The sequence below is a fragment of the Bubalus kerabau genome, chromosome 3, assembly GCF_029407905.1.
Source record: "Bubalus kerabau isolate K-KA32 ecotype Philippines breed swamp buffalo chromosome 3, PCC_UOA_SB_1v2, whole genome shotgun sequence".
NCBI classification, from domain to species: domain Eukaryota; kingdom Metazoa; phylum Chordata; class Mammalia; order Artiodactyla; family Bovidae; genus Bubalus; species Bubalus kerabau.
The window spans coordinates 24,646,034-24,668,073 of NC_073626.1; the positions used below are offsets into that span (position 1 = coordinate 24,646,034).

At 51.5% G+C, this 22,040-nt stretch overlaps 1 protein-coding gene and 1 pseudogene across 2 annotated transcripts; one reads left to right on the forward strand and one right to left on the reverse strand.

Moving 5' to 3' along the window:
- The first annotated feature begins 6,405 nt into the window (after nucleotides 1-6,405).
- Nucleotides 6,406-13,049, forward strand: LOC129645714 (MHC class I polypeptide-related sequence A-like). Of its 2 annotated transcripts, XM_055571055.1 has the most exons (4): nucleotides 6,413-6,611; nucleotides 10,210-10,473; nucleotides 10,598-10,713; nucleotides 12,912-13,049. In XM_055571055.1, the coding sequence occupies exons 1-3, from the start codon at nucleotides 6,542-6,544 to the stop codon at nucleotides 10,681-10,683; spliced, it is 420 nt and encodes a 139-aa protein (XP_055427030.1). In that variant the 5' UTR covers nucleotides 6,413-6,541; the 3' UTR covers nucleotides 10,684-10,713; nucleotides 12,912-13,049. The 2 variants fall into 2 exon arrangements, with proteins under 2 accessions (XP_055427029.1, XP_055427030.1); XM_055571054.1 differs by lacking the exon at nucleotides 10,598-10,713 and having other exon boundaries at nucleotides 6,406-6,611; nucleotides 12,912-13,047.
- Nucleotides 13,050-18,783: 5,734 nt separating this feature from the next.
- Nucleotides 18,784-21,989, reverse strand: LOC129645713 (BOLA class I histocompatibility antigen, alpha chain BL3-6-like; annotated as a pseudogene).
- Between the last annotated feature and the right edge of the window lie 51 nt (nucleotides 21,990-22,040).

Consider the following 22,040-nt stretch of genomic DNA (forward strand, 5'->3'; position numbering starts at 1 on the left):
GATTTTTCTTTTTCAATCTTCTCTGCTGTACCCCACCTGTCATGTTAGTTCACCCTGACAGATTATGCTTGCTCACCCTGACATACCGTGCGTGGCATGCCCTGTATTGATCCAACTTGCTCAGCTCTTTCTTCTCTGAGGCATCTCTCCCACACCTTATATTTTCCTTCTCTTTCTGAATTTTACCTCTACCAAAAGTTTACCCTTCGCTGGTCAGCCCACCCCTCTTGGCCTGTCTCAAATCTTTCTTACTGTACCGTTTGGCTTGAACCCACCCTACATTTTCCAGTGTGTATTACTGTAACTGAGTCCAAGGTCTCTCTGCTCACCACACAATAGGCCAATAAATCCAAGAAACAAGGTGTTAAGGCAAGGAATCTGACTTTATTTGGAGAGCCGACTGCCCAAGAAGATGGCAGACTAATGTCTCTAAATAACCATCTTGTTGAGGCCTGGATGCCAGGTTCTTTCATGGATCAGAGATGGGGGTGCTGTGAGGAAACAAAGTAAAAAGACTACTAATTCTTGCAAATATCTCTTAGAATGGCAAGCCTCAGGCAGTGGGGGTTGTTAGTTTTGCTTCCTTACAGCTATTTCAGAGGTGGTATGAAATGGAATATCTTCTGTCGTATCAGTAAACAAAGATGCCACAGCTATCCGTGATTCCTGCCCCCTCCGCCCCCACCCCCTGCCCCTCATGAACTTCTGAGCCACAATGGTAAGCAGCAGACAAGTGGTGCCATTTCCCACACAAAGAACCCAAGAATGTCACAGTCCCTCCACAGATGGGCAGGCTCAGGTTATCTCCCTGTGATGTAAACAAAGGCACTTTAGTCTACGGGTCAGGAGGAGGAGGGACAGGGTTCCCTGAGGCAGGCTACTATATATGCCTATAGTAACACCAATGCAGGAAACCTGGGTTTGAACCCTGGGTTGGGAAGATCTCCTGGAGGAGGGCGTGGCAACCCACTCTAGTATTCTTGCCTGGAGAATCCCCATGGACAGAGGAGCCTAGCTGGCTATAGTCCATGAGGTCACAAAGAGTGGGACACAACTGAGCAACTAAGCCCAGCACATATTTATTTATGGCTGTGCTGGGTCTTTGTTGCTGTGAGCAGGCTTTCTCTAGTGGCAGCACGTAGGGGCTTCTCCTGCTGTGAGCACAAGCTCTAGGCGCACAGGCTTCAGTAGTTGGACACTCGGGCTCAGTGGCTGAGGCACATGGCTCAGTTGCTGCATTGCCTGAGGAATCTTCCCGGACCAGGGATGAAACCCATGCCCTCTGCATAGGCAAATGGATTCTTATCTACTGGACCGTCACGGAAGCCCCAAGTTTCTTATTTTAAAGAATATATATGTCAATGATACAGATGACAAAAACAAATATTCTGATATCACTGACAACTGCTCTGGGGAAAATTATGGCTGGCCCAGAAGATTGGTAGTGGCGATGGCACGGCCAATAATTCAGGGTTTGTTAGACACCGCATTTCTGAGGCCTTGACCTTGGGCCACTGGACCAGAGACCTGAATGGAAGGGGGGAGCCAACCAGGTGAGTTTCTGGAGAAGGGATGCATTTGGGGAGTCACAGCAGGGCCAGGAGCCCTGGGCAGGACCGAGCAGTGTCAGAGGCCCATGTGCGTAGAGGAAGGAGCTGGACTGAGACTGGTGGACTGAGGCTAGGGCGGCCAGAGGGGCCATGTCATGAGGGGCTTGTAGGCAGTGGTGAGGAGGTGGGAGTTCATGCTAAGAAGGGTAGACACTGCAGTGTTCTTTGGGGTGTGGTGGTGAGGACATGCTCTAATTCACAGCTTAACAGATCATGTCGTCTTTTAAAAGGTCAGTTTAAAAGATCATTCCCTGGCAGTCCAGTAGTTAAAAATCTGCCTTCCAATGCAGGAAACTCTCCCTGCTCAGGAAGCTAAGATCCCACGGGGCTGGGAGCAACTCAGCCCACAGGCCGCAACTCCTGAGCTGCAGCCGCAGCTCCAGAGAAGCCTCCTGCTGTGAGAGAGCCACAGGTGGTGAAGGAGCGCCTGTGCACCAGATAGATAAAGAGGGAGATGCCAGTCATTAAAAATAAAAAGAAAATAAAATGATCTTGTCTTCTGTTATGTGGGTAATAGACAGCAGGGCAGGGAGTCCACCTGGAAGACTAGCCTGTTACTACTGAGGAGAGGATGGTTCCGCGGATCCGGGCAAATCTGCGTTTTCACAGCCTGAAGCCTGCAGATGTTGAGCAGTTTGAGAACCAGAAACCTAAATGCAGCTCACTCCTCTCCCAACCTGCCCATAAATTCCTTCATTCTGCTTTTTTTGTTTGTTTGTTTTTGAAGCCACGAACAGCGTTTCTTCCCTTTAAACCAGAGTTGAGAGGAGGGGTGACCTTCTGAGGGTTCGCCGAGCTCCGCCCTGGATTCTGTAAACTCCCAACACTCGGATCGTTTTCTGTTTCCTTTCCCGACCCTGGAGTGGTACCAGAGGTTAGCGGAGAGAAAGAGGCCCGTGTGCCGGTGAGTCCAGGGGTACAAAAGGAAGAATGCAGAAAAAGTAGTTTATAGAACAAAGCAGGGGGGTATGGAGGCCGGGTGGGCGGAGGAAAAGCACTTAGTACACCGGACTAGCTGCGACGTGTGATGGGGGAGGAGGCAGCCAAGGCTAAATCCAGGCGAGCCCCCCAAATCTGGAGTCTTACTTCCCACGGAGAGTAGTTGGCTTTATCTTTCTTTACAATCATCCCGAAATGCTGGGAAACAAACCGAAATGCTGGGAAACAAACGTAGCATGTTAACGTTAGCATGAAAAGTCTTGGGGGGAGAGAGAGAGGGTTCACCTAAGTGAACCAGTTTGCTGGAGCAGCCACACCCAGCAAGTCTTGGAAAGAAGACTGACTTGGAGGAAAGGGCTTGTCTAGCTGTCAGGAGAGCTGGCTTCCATCTGCCTGTCTATACCTTCACTACTCATTTCTTTCTTTCTTTTTGGTTGCTCTGAGTCTTTGTTGCTGCACAGGGGGCTTCTCTAGTTGCCGGGAGCCTGTCTAGAGCTGGGAGGTGGGGTTCAGTATTTGTGGTGAACCAGTGAAGTTGCTCAGTCCTGTCCAACTCTTTGGGACCCCGTGGACTGTAGCCTACCAGGCTCCTCCATCCATGGAATTTTCCAGGCAAGAATACTGGAGTGGGTTGCCATTTCCTTCTTTAGGGGATCTTCCCAACCCAGGGATCAAACCCAGGTCTCCTGTATTACAACAGACACTTTACTGTCTGAGCCACCAGGGAAGCCCAGTTGTGGTACAGGGGCTCACTTGCTTCCGGGCATGTGGAACCTTCCCAGACCAAGGATGGAACCCATGTTCCCTGCATTGGGAGGCAGACTCCAACCACTCTACTACTCTGGGGGAGGTCCACTTTCACTTGTGAGCTTTAGCAGTGAAAAAGAATCTCTCTGGGATGGGACAGGACCCAATCTCTGACCTGCTAAATAAATTATGATGGTCAAAGTAATTAACAAAAATGATGTGAAATCTAAGAAATGTTAAAACTTTCTGAGGCATGACATTTGGGTCCACAGCAAAAGTATTGCATAAGGATCTTGGTGGAATGGTTAGTAATGAGAGGCAGAGAACAACTTTTTAAAAGCATTTGCAGGGACACAAACATGAAATGAACACAGGTCCTGATGCCAGAGTGACTCATTGTCTAATGGGGGAGATGTATAAAATGGTGAGATGGGGTTCAAGGCAGGGCACACTTTGTTCCATCAGGGAGGTTTCAACAAGGGCTAGACCAATTATTCTAAAACTGGAATCACTGAGGGGGCTTTAAAGGATAGGAAGCCTAGGCCCAACCCAAGGGATACTAATTCAGTTGGTTTTGGCCATGGCCTAGAGATACGGACAGTAAAAACTCTCCAGGTGGTTCTATAGGCAGTCAAGTTTGAGGACCATGGTGTACATATTCCAAAGACCAAAAGATGTGCTTTGGGGACATCTTTCAGTAGAAGAAGACTTTCAGGTTGGCATTATTGTTATATTTGAAATATAGTTCATATATCACTTAATTCACCCTTTTAAATCAAACAGTTAAAGAAAGGAAAAAAAAAACATAAAAGCAAAAAAAAAAAAAAAAAAGCAAACGGGTAGTTTTTAGTATGATCCCAAGGTTGTGCCACCCTTACCACCATCTAATTGGGATGCTCTTTTAGGATGTGTTGTTCTGATGGGCTGGAAGGCAGAGGAGAGTAACCCATAGGAGAGTGATGTGTAAGCAGTGGCATCCTTATTTCACAGAGAAATGGAAAATGGTGCCACCTAGCTGGTTGTGGCAGCTTCCACTTAAGATGGAGTAGAGACGTTGTGTGTTAATTCTGCAGGTGGGGCAGCTGTGGATGGCTTGGGACATTATGGTAATAACTGGGGACAGACCTGTGTTTAGGAAGCCTTTGCAGTTCTCTAGGCTGAGGTAGATGAAAGCTTGGACTAAGGTAGCTGTTGTGGGATTGAAAAGGGGTTGGAGGAGCTGACTGTGAGTCCATGAGAGGGAGGGGAAAGGAGATCAGAAGGGACCAAGCTGGCGATGCTTAAAGAGAACTAGGAGAGGCTGGTGTGCGGAGTTTGCTTGTAGTCCTGTTGGGTTTGAGGGGAGGATGGGCCCAGAGGTGCAGACATACTGAGGCAGCTTGAAAAGGGAATCTGGAGAGGCTGGTATTGGAGTGGATCATAGGGAGTCATCTCACTGAACCTGTGATTCCCCAGGGGCTGAACCAAGAGTCTCCTTGGGAGAATGCAGATACTTATAGGATGAGGCCACCAGAAGACACATAGCCGTCAGTCAGAGGAGGAGAAGGAGATTAGAGGGAGGGGATGTATGTATATTTATGGCTGATTCATGCTGTTGTACAGCAGAAACCAACCATTGTAAAGCAGGTGTCCTCCGATTAAAAATAAATTTTTAAAAAAATGAAAGAAGAGAGAGAGAAGGGTTTGGTCATTCATCTGGGGTAGTGACTTCTGAGAGGCAGAGTTGCTGAAATCTACAAATCTGGTCTCAGTAGACTTTTTGTTTGTTTTCTCAGCTGCAGTGATTCTTCCCTGTGGCTCCTAGTCTGTTCCTTGCTTGGCTGGGCTTTCTTTCCTTGCAGAGGGTGAGGACTGCTCTCTAGTTGGGCTGAACGGGCTTCTCATTTAAGGTGACTTTCCCTTGTGGAGCAGGAGTTCTAGGGCACTCTGGCTTCAGTGATTGCAGCTCAAGGGTTGAGTTGTTGCTGTGCACCGGCTTAGTTGCCCCGAGGCATGCAGATCTTCCCAGGCCAGGTATGGAACCCATGTCCCCTGTTCTGGCAGGCGGATTCTTAACCACTGGACCACCGGGGAAGACCCTGGCTGGTCTCAGTAGACTTTCGCCAGTAACTCTGCTGTGCGAGGTGGAGGGAGGTGGAGGTGGGTTGGGTTGGAAGAGAAGTCGTGACTAAAGGAAGAGCTGGAAACATTGAGATGTCTCTAAAGCTCACCCTCTGTCTCACCTCCTTGGCTTTTCTAGCCTTCAGGCTTTTATCACTGCAGATGGTGACTGCAGCCATGAAATTAAAAGACGCTTACTCCTTGGAAGGAAAGTTATGACCAACCTAGACAGCATAATAAAAAGCAGAGACATTACTTTGCCAACAAAGGTCTGTCTAGTCAAGGCTATGGTTTTTCCAGTAGTCATGTATGGATGTAAGAGTTGGACTATAAAGAAAGCTGAGTGCCGAAGAAGAATTGATGCTTTTGAACTGTGGTGTTGGAGAAGACCCTTGAGAGTCCCTTGGACTGCAAGGAGATCCAACCAGTCCATCCTAAAGATCAGTCCTGGGTATTCATTGGAAAGACTGATGTTGAAGCTGAAACTCCAATACTTTGGCCACCTGATGTGAAGAGCTGACTCACTGGAAAAGACCCTGATGCTGGGAAAAATTGAGGGCAGGAGGAGAAGGGGACGACAGGGGATGAGAGCGTTGGATGCCATCACCGACTCAATGGACATGAGTTTGGGTAAGCTCCGGAAATTGGTGATGGACAGGGAAGACCCGTGCTGCTGTTCATGGGGTCGCAAAGAGTTGGACACGACTCAGCGACTGAACTGATCTGAACTGAGGAGCGGAAATGAGGTGAAGTGAAGTCGCTCAGTCGTGTCCGACTCTTTGCGACCCCATGGACAGTAGCCCATCAGGCTCCGCCATCCATGGGATTTTCCAGGCAAGAATACTGGAGTATTCTTTTCCTTCTGCAGGGGATCTTCCCAACCCAGGGATCGAACCCAGGTCTCCTCATTGCAGAAAGATGCTTTTACCGTCTGAGCCATCAGGGAAGCCGGTAAGAGACCGGCTAACCAAGAGGAGGGGCCTGGGTGGGGCGGGGCGGGCCCTGGCGGGCGGGGCTAGGGCACTGGCGCGGTGAATAGATTTGTCCTCCGGACTTCCCCACAGCTCAGTTCTCCCCGCGGTTCCTCGGGTCCGCCAGCTTTCCTTCGGTCCCGGAGCCTCTGGCGGGCAGACAAGATCTGGGCCATGGGGCTCTCTCGTGTCTGGCTGTTTCTAGACGGCCTTGCCTTTTTTGTGCTCCTGGGTAACGCCGCCGGTGAGTGAGGTTCATTGAGGTCTCAGTCTGGACGGAGCCCGGGCTGGGTCAGGGGTTCGGGTGGTTAGTATTCGATGGAATTCGGTGAGCGTCGCGGGGATCGTCTCAATTGCGGCTTGGGTTGAGCGAATAGAGGAGTTGGGGGTGGGGGTGGGAGGAAGGTGGGGGTCGGGGAGGTGTAAGGTCTAGGAGCGGCCGGGAACTTCACACGGCTTGTGGCGAGCACTGCATCCCGCGTTTCAGTCTCTTTCCAGTTCCTAGCCTCTGCTCTCCCTGCCCCACCTGCCCTCCCCGGTGTCCTCATCACATGCCTCAGTCCTCAGATTCTCCTGATTGGCAAGGCAGCCCGGTCCCCACTCCGCTCCCTGCCGCTTCCCGCCCCGCCACCGCCCCGCCCTGTTGCTGTCTTGAATGGCGTTTTTTCCAGGTCCCAGGCTCAGGCGATCACTTCTTAGCCGTCTGTGGGGCGCCCTCTTATGCCCCTGAAAGCTGTCCTCTCCTATTTTTAGCTCTGCCGTCTTTTCTCATTTCTGGACGCCGGAAACAAGGAGTTTCCAGGTTGGCGGCCCTCAGGGGTCCTCAGCCCCGAGAGTTAGGGCTCTTTTTCTAGTGACCAGGGCCTCTGGGAAGGGGCAAGCTGGATCCACAGTCTTCCTACTGCTATGGGCACTGTGGCGGCTTCTGAATCACTGACGGAAGTTAGGTCTGAGCTTTGGGACCAAAGGATTCTTCCCGCGATTTCCGTGGTCCCCCCTCCCCCACTAACGTGAACTCTAATTTTCCGCTGTGCCTGTGGTCCCACAACTGACTCTCTCCTTACCTCCTCTCTTGCTGGCCCTCGAGCCCCCTCAGGATTTGCCCTCCCCCCTCGGTGCTGCCCCCTCCCCTCCCTGCTGCCCCCTCCTCTCTACGGCTCTCTGATCCCTTCCTAAGAGCCCTTCCTAGGGCGTCCCCACCCTCATTCCTTTTCCCACTACAGGTCCCTCCCCTCATGGGTCTTTTCCTGCGAGGATCAGTCACCTGCAAGGCTCCTCCCTCCCCTCAGCTTTCACTAGCCTTACTTTTCTTCGGATGACTTTCACCCTTGAATTTTCCTCTCCACCCTCTGCGCTATTTCACCAGGGGGAGCTCTCCTGCCAATGATCCCTGGGCCTTGAGCACAGTGCCTAGCCCCTGGGGGAAGACCTGTCCCCCACTTGACACCCACCCTCCTACCTCCGCCCCGTGCAGGCACCTGCTCTTGGCCCTCATCCAAGGGGAGCTTTTCCCCCAACACGGCCCCTCCCCACTCCTGCATCCTAAACTTCACCCTCTGGATTCCTCCACTCCCCGGGCCACAGGTGCTGGAGTCCTCTTGCCCTGGTCCCTCTGCAGTTCCCCCCATGGCACCTTGCCCTGCTCCCACTCTTGTCCGACTGCTTTGGGCCCTCACCAAGTTCTCATCAATCACAGGCCCCATGGTGCCCAGAATCTCCACCTCCCTCACCCAGGGCATCCCTCCTCTTCTGTCTTTCCCTTAACCCAAGGCGGGGAGGGTCACCCCTGGGCCATGCTCACCCCTTGCCCCTCAATCCCAGGCCCTCACCACATCTTCTCTGCAGTCTCTTCCCTTCCCCCACAGTAGGAATACTGCCCTTGGTCCACTGCCCACCTCCTTAGGCTTCATCACCCTCTCTTTGGTTCCACAACCCCAGTCGACTCTCACTATCTCAATCTTGTATCCGAAATCCTTGTTTATGCCACTTGGTCAGCAGGCTTTTCCTACAGGGAGTCTTCTCCCAGGCCCCCACCCCCTGCTTGCTGGCTGCCTGACCCGAACCCTCTGTGGAGGTGTGACCTCACTCCCTCCAACCCCTCCCACCATGTAGGTGCTTCCCAGTGTGCACCTTGGCTTTCTCTTCTCTTGCCACTCCGATATTTTAATTCTCCATGACCCTTATGCACATGGCACTGACTCCTCTCCCAGGGGACACTGGCAGATGCAGCCACCTCCCCACCTGGGGCCTCATCATGCCTCTTTGCACTCTGCGCCCAGACCCACTCCTTCACCTCCCCCAGGTTACTGGCCCACCTTCATCTCTCTTGGGGCCACAGCCCAGCCCCTCAGGCCCCTCTGCCTCCTGCCTCACCCTCCCTGGAGCCCGCCTTGTCCATGATGAGCCTGCACCAGGGGCAGCAGCCCTCTCTCTCCATCTCACCTGGCCCCCCTCTGACCTGGGATCCCTCTGGTCCTGGGTCTGACACTGCCCTTCCCTCCCTCTGACTCCACCTCCCCTCACCCTGCTCTTCCTGCCTCTCCCCTTGCCCTCCTCCCTGGACCCTTAGGGAGCCGGTGCCTCCCTGTCCTGGCACTTGTCCTACACGTGTGTCCATCTCCACCCTCTCCCTCCACTCCTCGATTCCCCTCTCCCTCCTTCTCTTTCCCATTTTCCCGTATGGAAATCCTCATTCTGGTCCCTTGTACACATGCATGTTCTGCATCCTCAGCACCTGGAGCAGGTCAGGACACAGAACTTGTCTGTTAAACATCCGATGTGCACTTGTCTCCAGAAAGCAGCTTCATCTGTGGTTCCTCCTTCCCCAGTATCCCACAGTCTTTTATACAACATGACTGTGCTTTCCCGGGATAGCTTTGTGCAGTCCAGGTTTTTTGCTGAAGGATACTTGGATCGTCAGGCCTTCCTGCACTATGATCACAAAAAAGGCAGGGCAGAGCCCTGGGGACGGTGGGCTGACAAACTGGCAGCAGAGACATGGGAGACAGAGACCACGGACTTGAATGCGACCTGGAAGGAACTCAGAAAACTTCTAGCAGAAATCCTGTCCCTACAGGAGGAGAAAGGAGATGATAGTGGAGAGGGGGGCAAGAGTGCTATGGGCCATTTTCCTGGAAGGTCTGCGACCCAGAGCGTGGGCCTCTTTCCTCTGAATTTGGGGGTGGGGGTGAGGAAGTGGGGTCTGTGAGTTCAGCAGCACAGGGAAGACATGGAGGGGAGCAAGCTTCACAGAGAGGACAGGTACTGACGCTGGGCCAGGCCCTTCCTCTGCCCCTGTTCTTAAAACCTCCCATCCCGACTTGCCCACGGAGACCCTCCCTATCCTCTGGGCACGTATGTGCTCTGTTGGCGCGGTGTCCTGGGGTTTCTTTCCTGTTCTGTTAAATCCACTGTAGAAAGCTGGGTGGGTGGCGGGGCATGAACTGCCCCTGTGACAATCGTCCAGGGGAGCAGCGGGTCCTCTGACAGAAACTGTACGAGGGGAGGTGGGTGTCAGGCAGCAGAGGAGGGCCTTAGATGGGGGTGGGCCTCTGGCTCCCAGCCTGCCTGATCCAGAAAATTCCCTCTAATCCCCAGGAGTCCAACCTTCACAGCCCCTTCCCCAGCATCAACAGTGGTCCCAAGAGAGTGAGGCCCATCCCACCCCTCCCCTTCCCGCCAGAGGACTTGGGCCCCAGGGTGCAGAACTTGGAGCAGGCCTGGGGGGATGAGGGCTCAGCCAGAGGTGGACAGTGAGGAGGAGCAGCTCTGTGCGCGCCGTCTTCCTTGAGGGAGCAGGGCTTGGCTGCGGGCCTCACTGGCTCTGTGCTTTCTCCCCACAGTGCTCCCAGCCGTGAATGTGATCCGCAGCCAGGACTCAGAGGGCATGGTCTACCTCACATGCAAGGCTTTTGGCTTCTTTCCCCGCAATATCTCAGTGGTCTGGTATTGGGACGAGGAACCCATGAGCCGGGACGCCCAGGAGTCTGATGGGAATGGGACCTACTACACCTGGGTGACCATAAGAATTCCCCAAGGAGAGGAGCCGCGGGTCAAGTGCATTGTGGAACACAGCGGGAATCACAGTGCACACCTCGCACCCTTGGGTGAGACTGGGGTGAGCCTGGAGGCAGTTGTGACCCTGGGAGGGTCAGAGGCCAGGGTCAGGGAGAGGAGAGCAGGTTGTGGCTCTGGGGTGCCCGGGTTGAATATAATAAGGTCCTTTTTCAGGAAAGACCCTGGTGCACCAGAGCTCATGGTGGATCGTGAGCGGTCTTGTTGTTTTTATCATCGGATTTTGTGAATTGTTATATTAAGAAGAGGAACACAGCATCAGCTACAGGGAGGTGAGAAATCTGGGCAGGGGGTGCTCTGCGTGAGATTCGGCAGCGATGAGGATTTCAGCTCCCTGCTCTGTTCGGAGCTCTCTTTGTGTTCTGTCAGGCTCACCGGGGCTTGTCTGGGGAGCATGTGTTGGATTATGTGCTGGTTGGGAGGGTCTAGGTGATCCAGGAATCAGAGAGAACCTTTAGTAAAGTGTCTGTACCTGGTGAGGAGGGGATAAAAACTGAAGAGGCATTCAGAGGAAAGGTGACAATCTAAGTGCCTGTCTGCATTTCTCCCCCCTGGGTTTTCAGTCATTATTAAGAATCCAAGTGAAAGCATCATAAGGCTCAAACTAGGGGTCAGTGGATGGTCAGAGCCCTGCCTGTGATGTCCCCTTGCCAGGCCCCACTTGGAGATGTCTTGCAACCTCTCAAATTCCTCCTCCATGAACTAGCTTCTGAGTTCAGTGTCTGCTGGGTCACCCCCAGCCTGCACCTTTCTCAAGTTCCCATCAAGTGCCCCCATGCTAGCTGGGCTCTCCTTCCCCATAATATGGAGGACTAGTAGACATCCCTTGACCATTTGAAGAGAGGAGACCAGTCAATCCTCAGGCAACTGGGGTCACTGATTTTATCCTGTCTCCAGGTTTTTCCTATCTAGCCCCTTGGGATACTCTTTCGGGCAGGGCACTGGGTCTGCGCTTTGTGGCCTCACCCTGCCCCCCTGAGTCAGTTCCCTTGCTCGTGGTGGTCACTGCCTTGTAGATGTGGAGGAAGGGATGGGCTCTTTGACTGCTTCCCCATAATCAAGTGGGTTGAGGGGAGAGGAAAAGAGAAGCAGAGCTTTGTGTGTAGCAAAGAGCAAAGGCAGAACGTGGAACAGTAAAGAGGTGGCAGAGACTCGGCTCCTTCTGTCGAGGCCGCCTCTTCTGTGTCAGGTGCCTTGTTGGGGGCATGGTTTCTTATCCCCAAACCTAATTCCCTTATCAGTTGGCCTTCGGCCTGGGCATACAGGGGTGGTTAGTTCTCACAGCAGCAGACTCTGTCCGTGTAGCACCCAGAGCAGGGACCCAGCAGATCTGTAGTTTCTCCTGCTCTTACCTGGGGAACATCAGTTCTGGTTCCTCTGGGGCAGAAATGGTTGTCTTGTATGTATTGGGGCATTTGCTGGGAACACTGTGAAAATCATGTGCTAATTTCTCAAAATCACTTTTGAAGTTTTTAGTGTTCAATAAAATTGTTTATGATTTCAGGTGGCAAACCTTAATAGGATTTCCATGCATATTGAATGAAACAGGAATTCAAATGGGGCGCTCCCGCTGGGAGGTGGAGGGTGGGATGGCAGTCCCAGGATGCAGAGGGGGCCACGTACAGCCTCATTCTGGGGAAATTCTCAAGAACCCCAATCCACATTGAAAAGCAGATCCCCTGCAGGTAGTGAGGGCGAGTCCTGGTTGACTCCCGGGCTGAGCAATGCAGGAGGGCCTGCTCTGCCTCAGCCCAGCCCAGCATCTGGAGTGGAGCTCGGATTCCCCGGAAGGAGCAGGAAAGGCCAAGTGCAGCCTAGGAGCCTGGGGCAAGAAGGAGGGTTGGGGTGAGGCCAGGGGTGCTCCAGGGTCCGGTCAGGGGGAGAGTCCATGGCAGTCTAGTGTTTCTAGACGGGGCTGCTGTCCCCTGGGCCTCTGGATGGGCTTTCCAGTTCAGAGCTGCTGGCTCAGGGCTAGGGGGGAAGGGGGATGGGGGCTGCAGGAGGTGGAGATCAGGGTTGACGTGGAGCCAAGCCGTGGAGCAGGTGCTTGTTTGGGTGAGGAGGCCGAGAGCTGAGGAGAGAAAGGAACTGTGTGTGTGTCCACTCCCAGGCTAGAGGAGCATGGAGCTGGGTCCTGTCTGTGAGGGAGCCTCGCGTTGCATTAGAGAATGGATCTGGGTTCAAGGCGGAAAGGCCTTGGGTTTTCGCTCCGATCTTGACCTTGTGTCCTGCGACTTCTGTCCCTGTCGTGGAGGGTGGTGGCAGCAGGGACAGGGGATGGTGTGGATGGAGTCAGGGGAGGAGTCCAGCAAGAGCTGGGAAAAAGGAGACAAAAAAGAACAGGTGTGTCTTCCCTCAGAGGAAGGCAGAATCTGACTTTGAAGCAACTGAAGGACAATCTCTGAGGAAATGAAAAGCATTATTCTGCACCCAGTTGGTCAGTGATTTATTGGTTTTTCTTTTTCCCCAGAGCCTATTAGCCTACAAGACCTGGATCAATGCCAGACAGAGCCAACTGATCATAATGGCCTCGCACACCCAGAATTTCAGTCCTCGTGTCAGACTCCAGCTCCATCAGTTTAACAGGGGAAGCTTAGAATCTGCCGCCAGGAGGCCTGAATTCAGTTCCTAGTTCTGGTCTTAATAGTTCTTTTTCTTTTTTGTGTGCTCTTTATTTATCTTAGTATTTTTAAATTATTTTTATTTTGTTTTATTTTTAACTGGAGAATACTTGCATTATACTGTATTGGTTTCTGCCATACAGCAGTGTGAATCAGCCATAAGTGTACATGTATCTCCTCCCTCTGGAACTTCCCTCCCACCTCCCCCATCCCATCCCTCTAGGTCGCTGAACACCAGGTTGAGTACGTCGTCAGGTCCTGTTCCTCCCTGCCTGGTGCACATTAAGGCAATTGGAATAAAGAACTCATTCCATATCTGTTTATCTGAGTGGGATGATATATTCTTTCATGGTTTTACTCAAGGTTAACGTCATTCATGCAGTTTGCATGCATGTTTCGAGTATTCTTGCATTTTAGTAAACTCTCAGGTGTCATTTGTTGCACTCAGCTCTCATTAAGCATAAACTTGCATCCTCATTCATTTTCTTGTGTGATTATTTAATCAAAGGCACAATTGTCTGTAAATTAAGAAGTCAAATATCTGCGCATGTTTTCTCATGATACAGACTCTTACTATAATCCTGATCTTCTCAATTTCTGCTTTCCCGTTGGTGACCACTTTGAATACTTTTTAGCTGATTCTTTCGGCTTTTATTTCCAAATCTCTAACACGATGCCTTGTTAGAACCGCTGCTTGATTTTTCTGTCACAGCCACTGTCTGCCGCATCACACAGTGGCTGATGCAATAGTTGATAGTCATGCTTTCTTTCACTCTTCCCATTCCTTCAGTTCCCACTTTATTTATATACTGATCATACTTAGTTCATTCAGCCTTTTCTTTTCCATGACTAATACACTTGTCAATTAACAAGATGCTCAACTTAAGACTTGTGAGTTAAGTTTTATTTGGGGCAAAATGAGGACTGCAGCCTGGGAGACAGCACCTCAGATAGCTCTGAGAAACAGCTCCACAGAGGTAGGGAGGGAAGGTCAGTGTATATGATTTTGGTGAAGGGGGGAGTTCAGTGCAATCAAGCTTATCTTCCAAAGGTTTTCTGCTAGTCACAAGGAGCGGATCTCACCGTGAAAGCATTTAATGCTTTTCTACATATGAGGAAGTGAAGCGAACCAAAGGACTGGAAAAGGTCAGTTTTCATTCCAATCCCTAAGAAGGGCAATGGCAAAGAATGTTTACACTACCATACAATTGTACTCATTTTACATGCTAGCGAAATCAGGCTCAGAATTCTTCAAGCTAGGCGTCAGCAGTATGTGAACTGAGAAGTTCCAGATGTACAAGCTGGGTTTAGAAAAGGCCTATTATACAGAGTGAAGTAAGCCAGAAAGAAAAACACCAATACAGTATACTAACACATATATATGGAATTTAGAAAGATGGTAACAATAACCCTGTGTACGAGACAGCAAAAGAGACACTGATGTATAGAACAGTCTTATGGACTCTGTGGGAGAGGGAGAGGGTGGGAAGATTTGGGAGAATGGCATTGAAACATGTAAAATATCATGTATGAAACGAGTTGCCAGCCCAGGTTCGATGCACGATACTGGATGCTTGGGGCTGGTGCACTGGGACGACCCAGAGGGAAGGAATGGGGAGGGAGGAGGGAGGAGGGTTCAGGATGGGGAACACATGTATACCTGTGGTGGATTCATTTTTATATTTGGCAAAACTAATACAATTATGTAAAGTTTAAAAATAAAATTAAATTAAATTAAAAAAAAAAAAAAAAGAAAAGGCAGAGGAACCAGAGATCAAATTGCCAGCAGTTGTTGGATCACAGAGAAAGCAAGGGAATTCCAGAAAAACACTTACTTCAGCTTCATTGTCTATGCTTAAGCCTTTGCCTGTGTGGATCACAACAAACTGCTGAAGAGTCTTAAAGAGATGGGAATACTAGACCACCTTACTTGTCTCCTGAAAACCTGTATGCAGGTCAAGAAGCAACAGGTAGAACCAGACACGGAACTACGGACTGTTTAAAATTGGGAAAGGAGTATAATAAGGCTGTACATTGCACCCTGCTTATTTAACTGATATGCAGAATACATCAGGCAAAATGCCAGGCTGGATGAATCACAAGTTGGAATCAGGATTGCCAGGAGAAGTAAATATCAACAACCTCAGATAAGAAGATGATACCACTTTAATGGCAGAAAGTGAAGAAGACCTGAAGAGCCTGTTGATGATGCTTTGTTTTTGCTGATTATGTTCTATGAAGCTCTCATGAATTCAGCTCTAATGATTCCCCTGTTTGCATGACTAACTCAAGAAGTGTGGATACTCTGTATATTCCATCAGTTTTTCCTTTTTTGGAAATGTCGTCCTGGACCCTGCTGAGGAGCTCCCACCTGGTCTGGATTCTTCTGCATCTGGAGCAGAGCCATCCTCTGAGGATCTCCCTCCACCACCATCTGGGCAGCACTTTAAAGTGCTGTGGATCCTGCATAGCACAGGGAACTCTACCCAGCACTCTCTAATGGCATATATGCGGAAAGAATCTAGAAAAGACTGAATTTTTTTTTTTTTTTTTTAAGACTGAATATATTTAGAGCTGATTCACTGGATTGTACAGCAGAAAGTGACACAGCATTGTAAATCAATTACACTCCAATGAAAACAAAACAAACAAGTAAGCAAGCAGACGTCTACCCCGGGTGCCATTTATTAGTCTCTTGTTCTTTCAGCCAAACCCGAGTGCCTGCATTGTACCAGGTCAAGTTCCAGTTCCAGATCTTTGCTCTAACAATTGAAATTTGACATTCTTGTCCATCCCTCTCTCCCCCTCACCTGATTAGGAGCATTTCCACATTAGGAGAATTCCACACTGAAAGAGTCTTGGTAGGAGGCAGAGACCACCTTCCTCCACTAAAGAAAAAACCCACTTTCCCAAATATTCTTGCCAGAGCACACAGCATGATGCTGAGGTCCCACCACTCAGGTGACCACATGTCAGGCTCTACTCAGGACGTTGTGACACAGAGAAGCTGGAACTATGCAGGATGCATCTGACAAGGCTGTGGAGAGTGGGAGTCACACCACCTCCAGTTGTCAGGAGCCTCAGTGATGCCCGTCCTCAGCACGGGGTCCATGCCCAGCACAAGGGGCTCACTGTGTGAGCAGGGACACTGTGCCCCAGCAGGGCCGAAAGCTCCTTTGTGGGACCTGGCCTGGAGTGGACACTGGATCCTGTCCCCGTGGAGCCATATATATATAGTACTGTATGTCTAACTTTATTTGGATCCCATTGTTAGCTCCAAGAATAAGTGAGGAGAACTCAACCTGGAGAATAGTTTCAAGAGCAAGGATTTCACTATGATGAACTGTGAACCACTGCCTCAGTCTTCAGGTGGAATAGAACTACATTATTTCTCAACATCACACCTCATAATTGACAATATAAGTATTTCTCTTTCTTTCTAAAGGAAAAAAAATACTTTTAAATGTGGATTTAAGACCCCTCTTTGGCTACTTGCTCTCATATACCTCAGGGCTTCCCAAATTGGCTGATCATCAGAATTGCTTGTGGGGCTTCTTACGAAATGCTCAGCCTCTCCCCAGAACCACCTTCTCAGAGTTTCAGGACAAGACCAGGAGATTGCTTCTTTAACAACCTCTGTGTGTGAGGCTGATAAACAGCATGTGGGAATCCTGGTCTATGTAAGTTCCTGCTACTATAAGTGTGATCTGAAGACCAGCAGCATCAGCACCAACCTTATTACAAATGCAGATTCTCAGGCTCTACTCCCGACTGTCTAGATCTAATGCGGGTCCAGGGGAGCACCAGCATCCCCACCCTGGACACCGCACTAATCCTCCAGGCTCCTCCACTGCCTCGCTCACCCTTCACCTCCTGATTCTGCTCAGCAGTTAGACTGATGCTTCTAGCAAGCAGTCACACCAGCTCATCTTCGAGTCAAACCATCTTATGAGTCCACATCTTTCACGGACAGCAGACACCTTCTAATATGCTGGAGGCCCACATGATCTGGCCAGACACTGAATCTCATCTCAATTTCTCGATCCTCCAGCCACACCTGCCTCCTGGCTCTTCCTTGAACACACACACTCTCCTGCTCTCCTGTGTTTGCACTGGAGGCTCCTCTGCCTGGAGAGAACTCCCCCAGACATGCTTGTGGACATTCTTTCAGGTCCTTCACATCTTTACTCAAACATCATCTCCTCAATGAGGCCTACACTGACCACCCTAGTAAAACAGCCACATTCCCTGTACCCACACACTTATACTCTGGGTTACCTTCCTCAGAGCATTTGCCAATCTCTAGGCCGACACTTCCCTCACTTATTAGGCTCACTCTGCCCACCTCACCAGAACACACTGCACGAGGCCAACAAAGGGTGTCTGCTGTTAGTTCACTGAGGTTTCACAGATGCAAAAATAGAGCATCCTCTATCTGGCACACAAGAAATACCAGCTGAAGGAAGGATCAGTGTAGACGCCTCTGTATTCTGTCTTCAATAATGTGGACTCAGGCCACTTGCTCTCTCTCGGCAGCTACAGCACATCATCCACTCACACTGACATCAGTGCTGCCTGTGCTTTCCCCACAAGAGCTGGTCACCCTCCCTCCCACACCGACCGGTCTGCACTCTACACATAACGATATTTTCTCTTCAGAAAAGATCCCAGGCTGACAGGTCGCATATTCCTCCTGCTGTGACTATTAGGCAGCAGTTTTTAAATCCAGAAATTTGGACTGGAAGAGGTGACAGGCTGCAGAGATGATAGAAGTCCAGCAAGAATTAAGACTGGAAACTATTGGGTCCCTCCTCTATGATAACCCCAGAATCTGGTACCTTAAACAAAGATGCAGAAAGGATGCAAAGAAGAATCCAGGAAACAGCCTGAGAAGGCTGGCAAGAGCTGAGTGAGACGAGAGTTTCTCTCTTGGTAGCACTGAGAATCCTCTATGCAGGACTTTGGTGACAATGACTCCTGTATCTGTCAGAGATGGGGGGCACACAGAGCAGAATAACAGAACTCTAAACATAAGGAAAAAACAACCATTATTTAGAAAAACCCTAAATAAGCAAAATATAAACCCATATACACAAAAAAGCCCTACGGGCAGGACCTTGGCTGAGCCTAGGCTATATGGTGACAGGAAGTCCTCGCTGCCCACCATCCTAGAGACAGGACAAGGCCCAGGTGACTTCTGAGTCCCTGTGAACACAGGTCTTGGTGGAACAAGGATTGACTGAAGGGATAAGGACAAAGGGGCTGAGAATATGACCCAGCCCAGGAGTGACCACACCAAAGCCCACGATGCACTGAGCACTGACTGGACACAGGCTCCGACCTGCCCAGCTCCTCAGAGTCTCCTCCTGTCCCTCCTGCAACAGACTGAGCACAGCAATCAAAACCATTCTGGAAGGTTCCAGGTGCTTCTGTTCATTTTCTCTCTTAAACTGAAGGAATCTTCTATTTTATTTTCCCAGTAAACTCTCTTGGCAGGTATTAGAAAAAAGTAATTCAAGATAGATTTTATTGCCAATAGACAAATAAGACATCTTTACTCAGTGGAGTAAAGACATGTGCAGAAAAGACAGCGATAGAGAGGGTCCAGTTCTGTCTCTGCTGAAACAGGAATGTGCATGAGGGAAGAGAACACAGGTCAGGGAGGGGAGGGGGAGCGGTGGGCAGTCTCCCCACCTCCTCACGTTACGCTAATAGGAGCACAGGCACATTCAGATGCAGCTGCAGGTCTGGAGATCTGACGTAACAAAGTGGAACCAAGCATCACTCAGTCCAAACAAGGCAGCTGTCTCACACTGTGAGAGAAAAGAATCAGGAGCCAGTTCAGTCAGTCATGTAAGGGCTGACATTCTCCACAGCCCCCCACATGCTCACATGTCCCACTCAGAGACCCCCGCCACCCAGTGTTTCCCCTCTGCCCCAACCCCTCTCCCAACATAGACGCCCCAGGGTCTCACCTTTAGGAACCGTGAGAGACACATCAGAGCCCTGGGCACTCTCATTGCCTGGAGAACAAAACCAGGACGTGGTCAGAACCCACAGGAGAGAAACTGGAGAAGGCACTTTGAGGAGGGTGAGTCCCGCATGGCCTCCTGTCTGCACCCTCACAAGGGTCTCAGGAATCACCCCCTCCGTACTTACTTGCAGTCTGGGTGTAGCCCCTTCCTTTTTCACTTGTGAGAAAAAAGTATCACGTGAGAGACCAGGGAGAAGACTGAGTCATGAGATCCTAGAGGAACTCCCCAGTCCTGGATGACAAAGAACTTTTCAGAACTGTGACCAAAAATCCAGGACAGGCTCAGGAACATGAAGAAAGGAGGCATGGGGGGACTGGACCAGCTGCCCTCCTGGAGGTCTGTCCTCAGCAGGGACATTCCCTCCTGACCTTCAAATGCTGAGAAACAAGTCCCCAACTGGAATTATGAAGATGAAAAATGTGTCTTTCATTTTCACATGTACTTTACAAAAGAGTCAGTCTTAGCATCAGCTCAGATTCCACAAGTGTGTGGAGCTACTTTCCAGTAGCGAGGCAGGCAAACTTCCACCTGGGCCAGAAACCTGCCCAGTGAGAGAAGAAAACTGAGATCCCTCATTCCTTTCCCTATCTGAGTGCTTCTTCCTCCAAATCACAGCTCCGGTCACCACAGCTCCAGTGACCATGAGGAGAACCAGGCCAAGAATGATTTCCATGATGGGGATGGAGGGCTGAGGAGGTTCTGTGGAAAAAAGAGAAGGGGCCCAGACTTCAGGCTTCAGTCCTGACCTTGCTGATCGTGTCCAGAAGGGCTCCTGCCTTATCTGACAAGAAGCTCCATTCCGACCCCCTCCTTACCCCATCTCAGGGTGAGGGGCTCCTGAAGCCCCTCGTGCTGCACACGGCACGTGTATCTCTGCTCCTCTCCACAAGGCACCACCAGGGCTGCCCACTTCTGGAAGGTTCCATCCCCTGAAGGCCTGGTCTCCACAAGCTCCATGTCCTGAGTCTGGTCCTCCCCGTCACGCTGCCAGGTCAGTGAGATCTCCTCAGGGTAGAAGCCCAGGGCCCAGCACCTCAGGGTGACCTCACGGTCAGAGATGGGGTGATGGGCCATATGTGTCTTTGGAGGGTCTGAAGAGAAAGAATCAGAAAATTCACATTCCATGGGCCACTGAAGCAGTACCATGTGACCATGCTGAGAATGGATGAGATAATGGGTTTGAACAGAAGCAGCAGAAATACCAGACACCAGCCTGGACTCCAGGATTGGGAAAAACTCCTAGTTCTTGGAAAGGTCTGGAGTCAGGGTGAGTGCCAAGGTAGGAGACTCCATGTAAGGGGAAATGACAGAGTAATGGTCCTGATTTGGGTGGAGGCTGAATGTCTCAGAAAAGCTGAAGTCTGTCCTCCTAAGATGGTCTCAGGGTGAGAACTGGCCTTGAGAGAGAAACTCATGATTTATAAAATGGCAGTCAGGGTCAAAGGGCGCTGCTGACCAGTTATTTCAGGGATGGGTTTCTGCTTCTCCAAACACTGAATGTTTAACTGTCTTTCAGAGAAATGGGGCCACTGGTGTGTCACTGTCTTCTACAGAATATGAAAACCTGGGGGGATTCCCCCTCTCCAGACAATAAGTTGGGGTTGGTGTTTCCAGAAGGAGCCCATTTTCCTCTTCTCGTGGAAAGCTGGGTCCAGCCTGAGAGGAGATCAGGGAGGCCCGGTGCCCCTCATACCTGCGCGCAGCAGCGTGTCCTTTCCGGTCTCCAGGTGGCTGAGGAGCCACTCACGCACTTGACCTCCAGGTAGTTCCGTTGGAAGTCTGCCTCACCGGAGATTTCCCAGTTGCGCCTGGTGATCTGAGCCACCGTGTCCGCCGCGGTCCAGGAGCGCAGGTCTTCGTTCAGGGCGATGTAATCTCTGCCGTCGTAGGCGAACTGCCAGAACCCGCGGAGCAGGCGCCGGTCCGGCCCCACGTCGCAGCCAAATATCCACTGGAGGGTGTGAGACCCTGACCCGCCCCGACCACTCGCGGTGATTAAACCGAAAGTGAAAATAAAACCGGGTCAAGTCCCCGCCCCCCACTTCCCCAGGCTCCTCCAGAGTCGGGGGCGAGGGGGGACGGTGAGGGTTCCGCAATGTCACGGTGACCCTCAGATCCAGAGTTTCGGGGCTACCCCAGCCAGTCCCTGGGGATGGGGGTCGTGACCTGGACCCGGGCCCGCGACGCTCACCGGCCTCGCTCTGGTTGTAGTAGCCGCGAAGGGTGTTCAAGCCTGATCGGGATCTCTGTTGACCTTCCATGGCATCTCGTGTCACCTCTTCCCAATATTCTGGCCCCTCCTGCTCCATCCACGGCGCCCGCGGCTCCATTCTCGGATTCGGGGCGTCGCTGTCGAACCGCGCGAACTGTGTGTCGTCCATGTAGCCGACGGCAAAGAAACGCGGCTCCCCGAGGCCGGGCCGGGACACGCAGGTGCCGAAATAGCCCAGGGAGTGGGAGCCTGGGGGCGGGGAGGGGTGAGACCCGGCCCGATGTTCCTCCTGGAGTGGGTCCCGGGTCAGAGGTGATGGGGCCCGGAGTGCGGAGGGGGCTAGGGGCACGCGAGACCGAAAAGGTCGGAGAAGGACCTGGACTTCTTGGGGGAGAGAAAAGGGGGCGGGAAGCAGGGGAGGGACAGGACGGGACCAGGTGGGAGAGGACGAGTCTGGGCGAGGGCTGCGGCGTGGCTCCTTCTCTGGGGGTCCTGGCCACCCCACTACTCCCTCCCCGAGTCCCGGGCAGTCCCCTCGCCCCTCCGCGCAGAGGCCGTTCCCTTCCAACCCCGCACTTACCGGCCCACGTCTCGGTCAGTACCAGAACCCTAGAGAGCAGCAGGAGGAGGGTTCGCGGCCCCATGACCGGTATCTTCCAGGTCTGGGGAGAAGCTGAGTCCCGGAGGACGGTGGGGGTGGGGGTGGGGTATCGGTGGACAGTATAACCTGG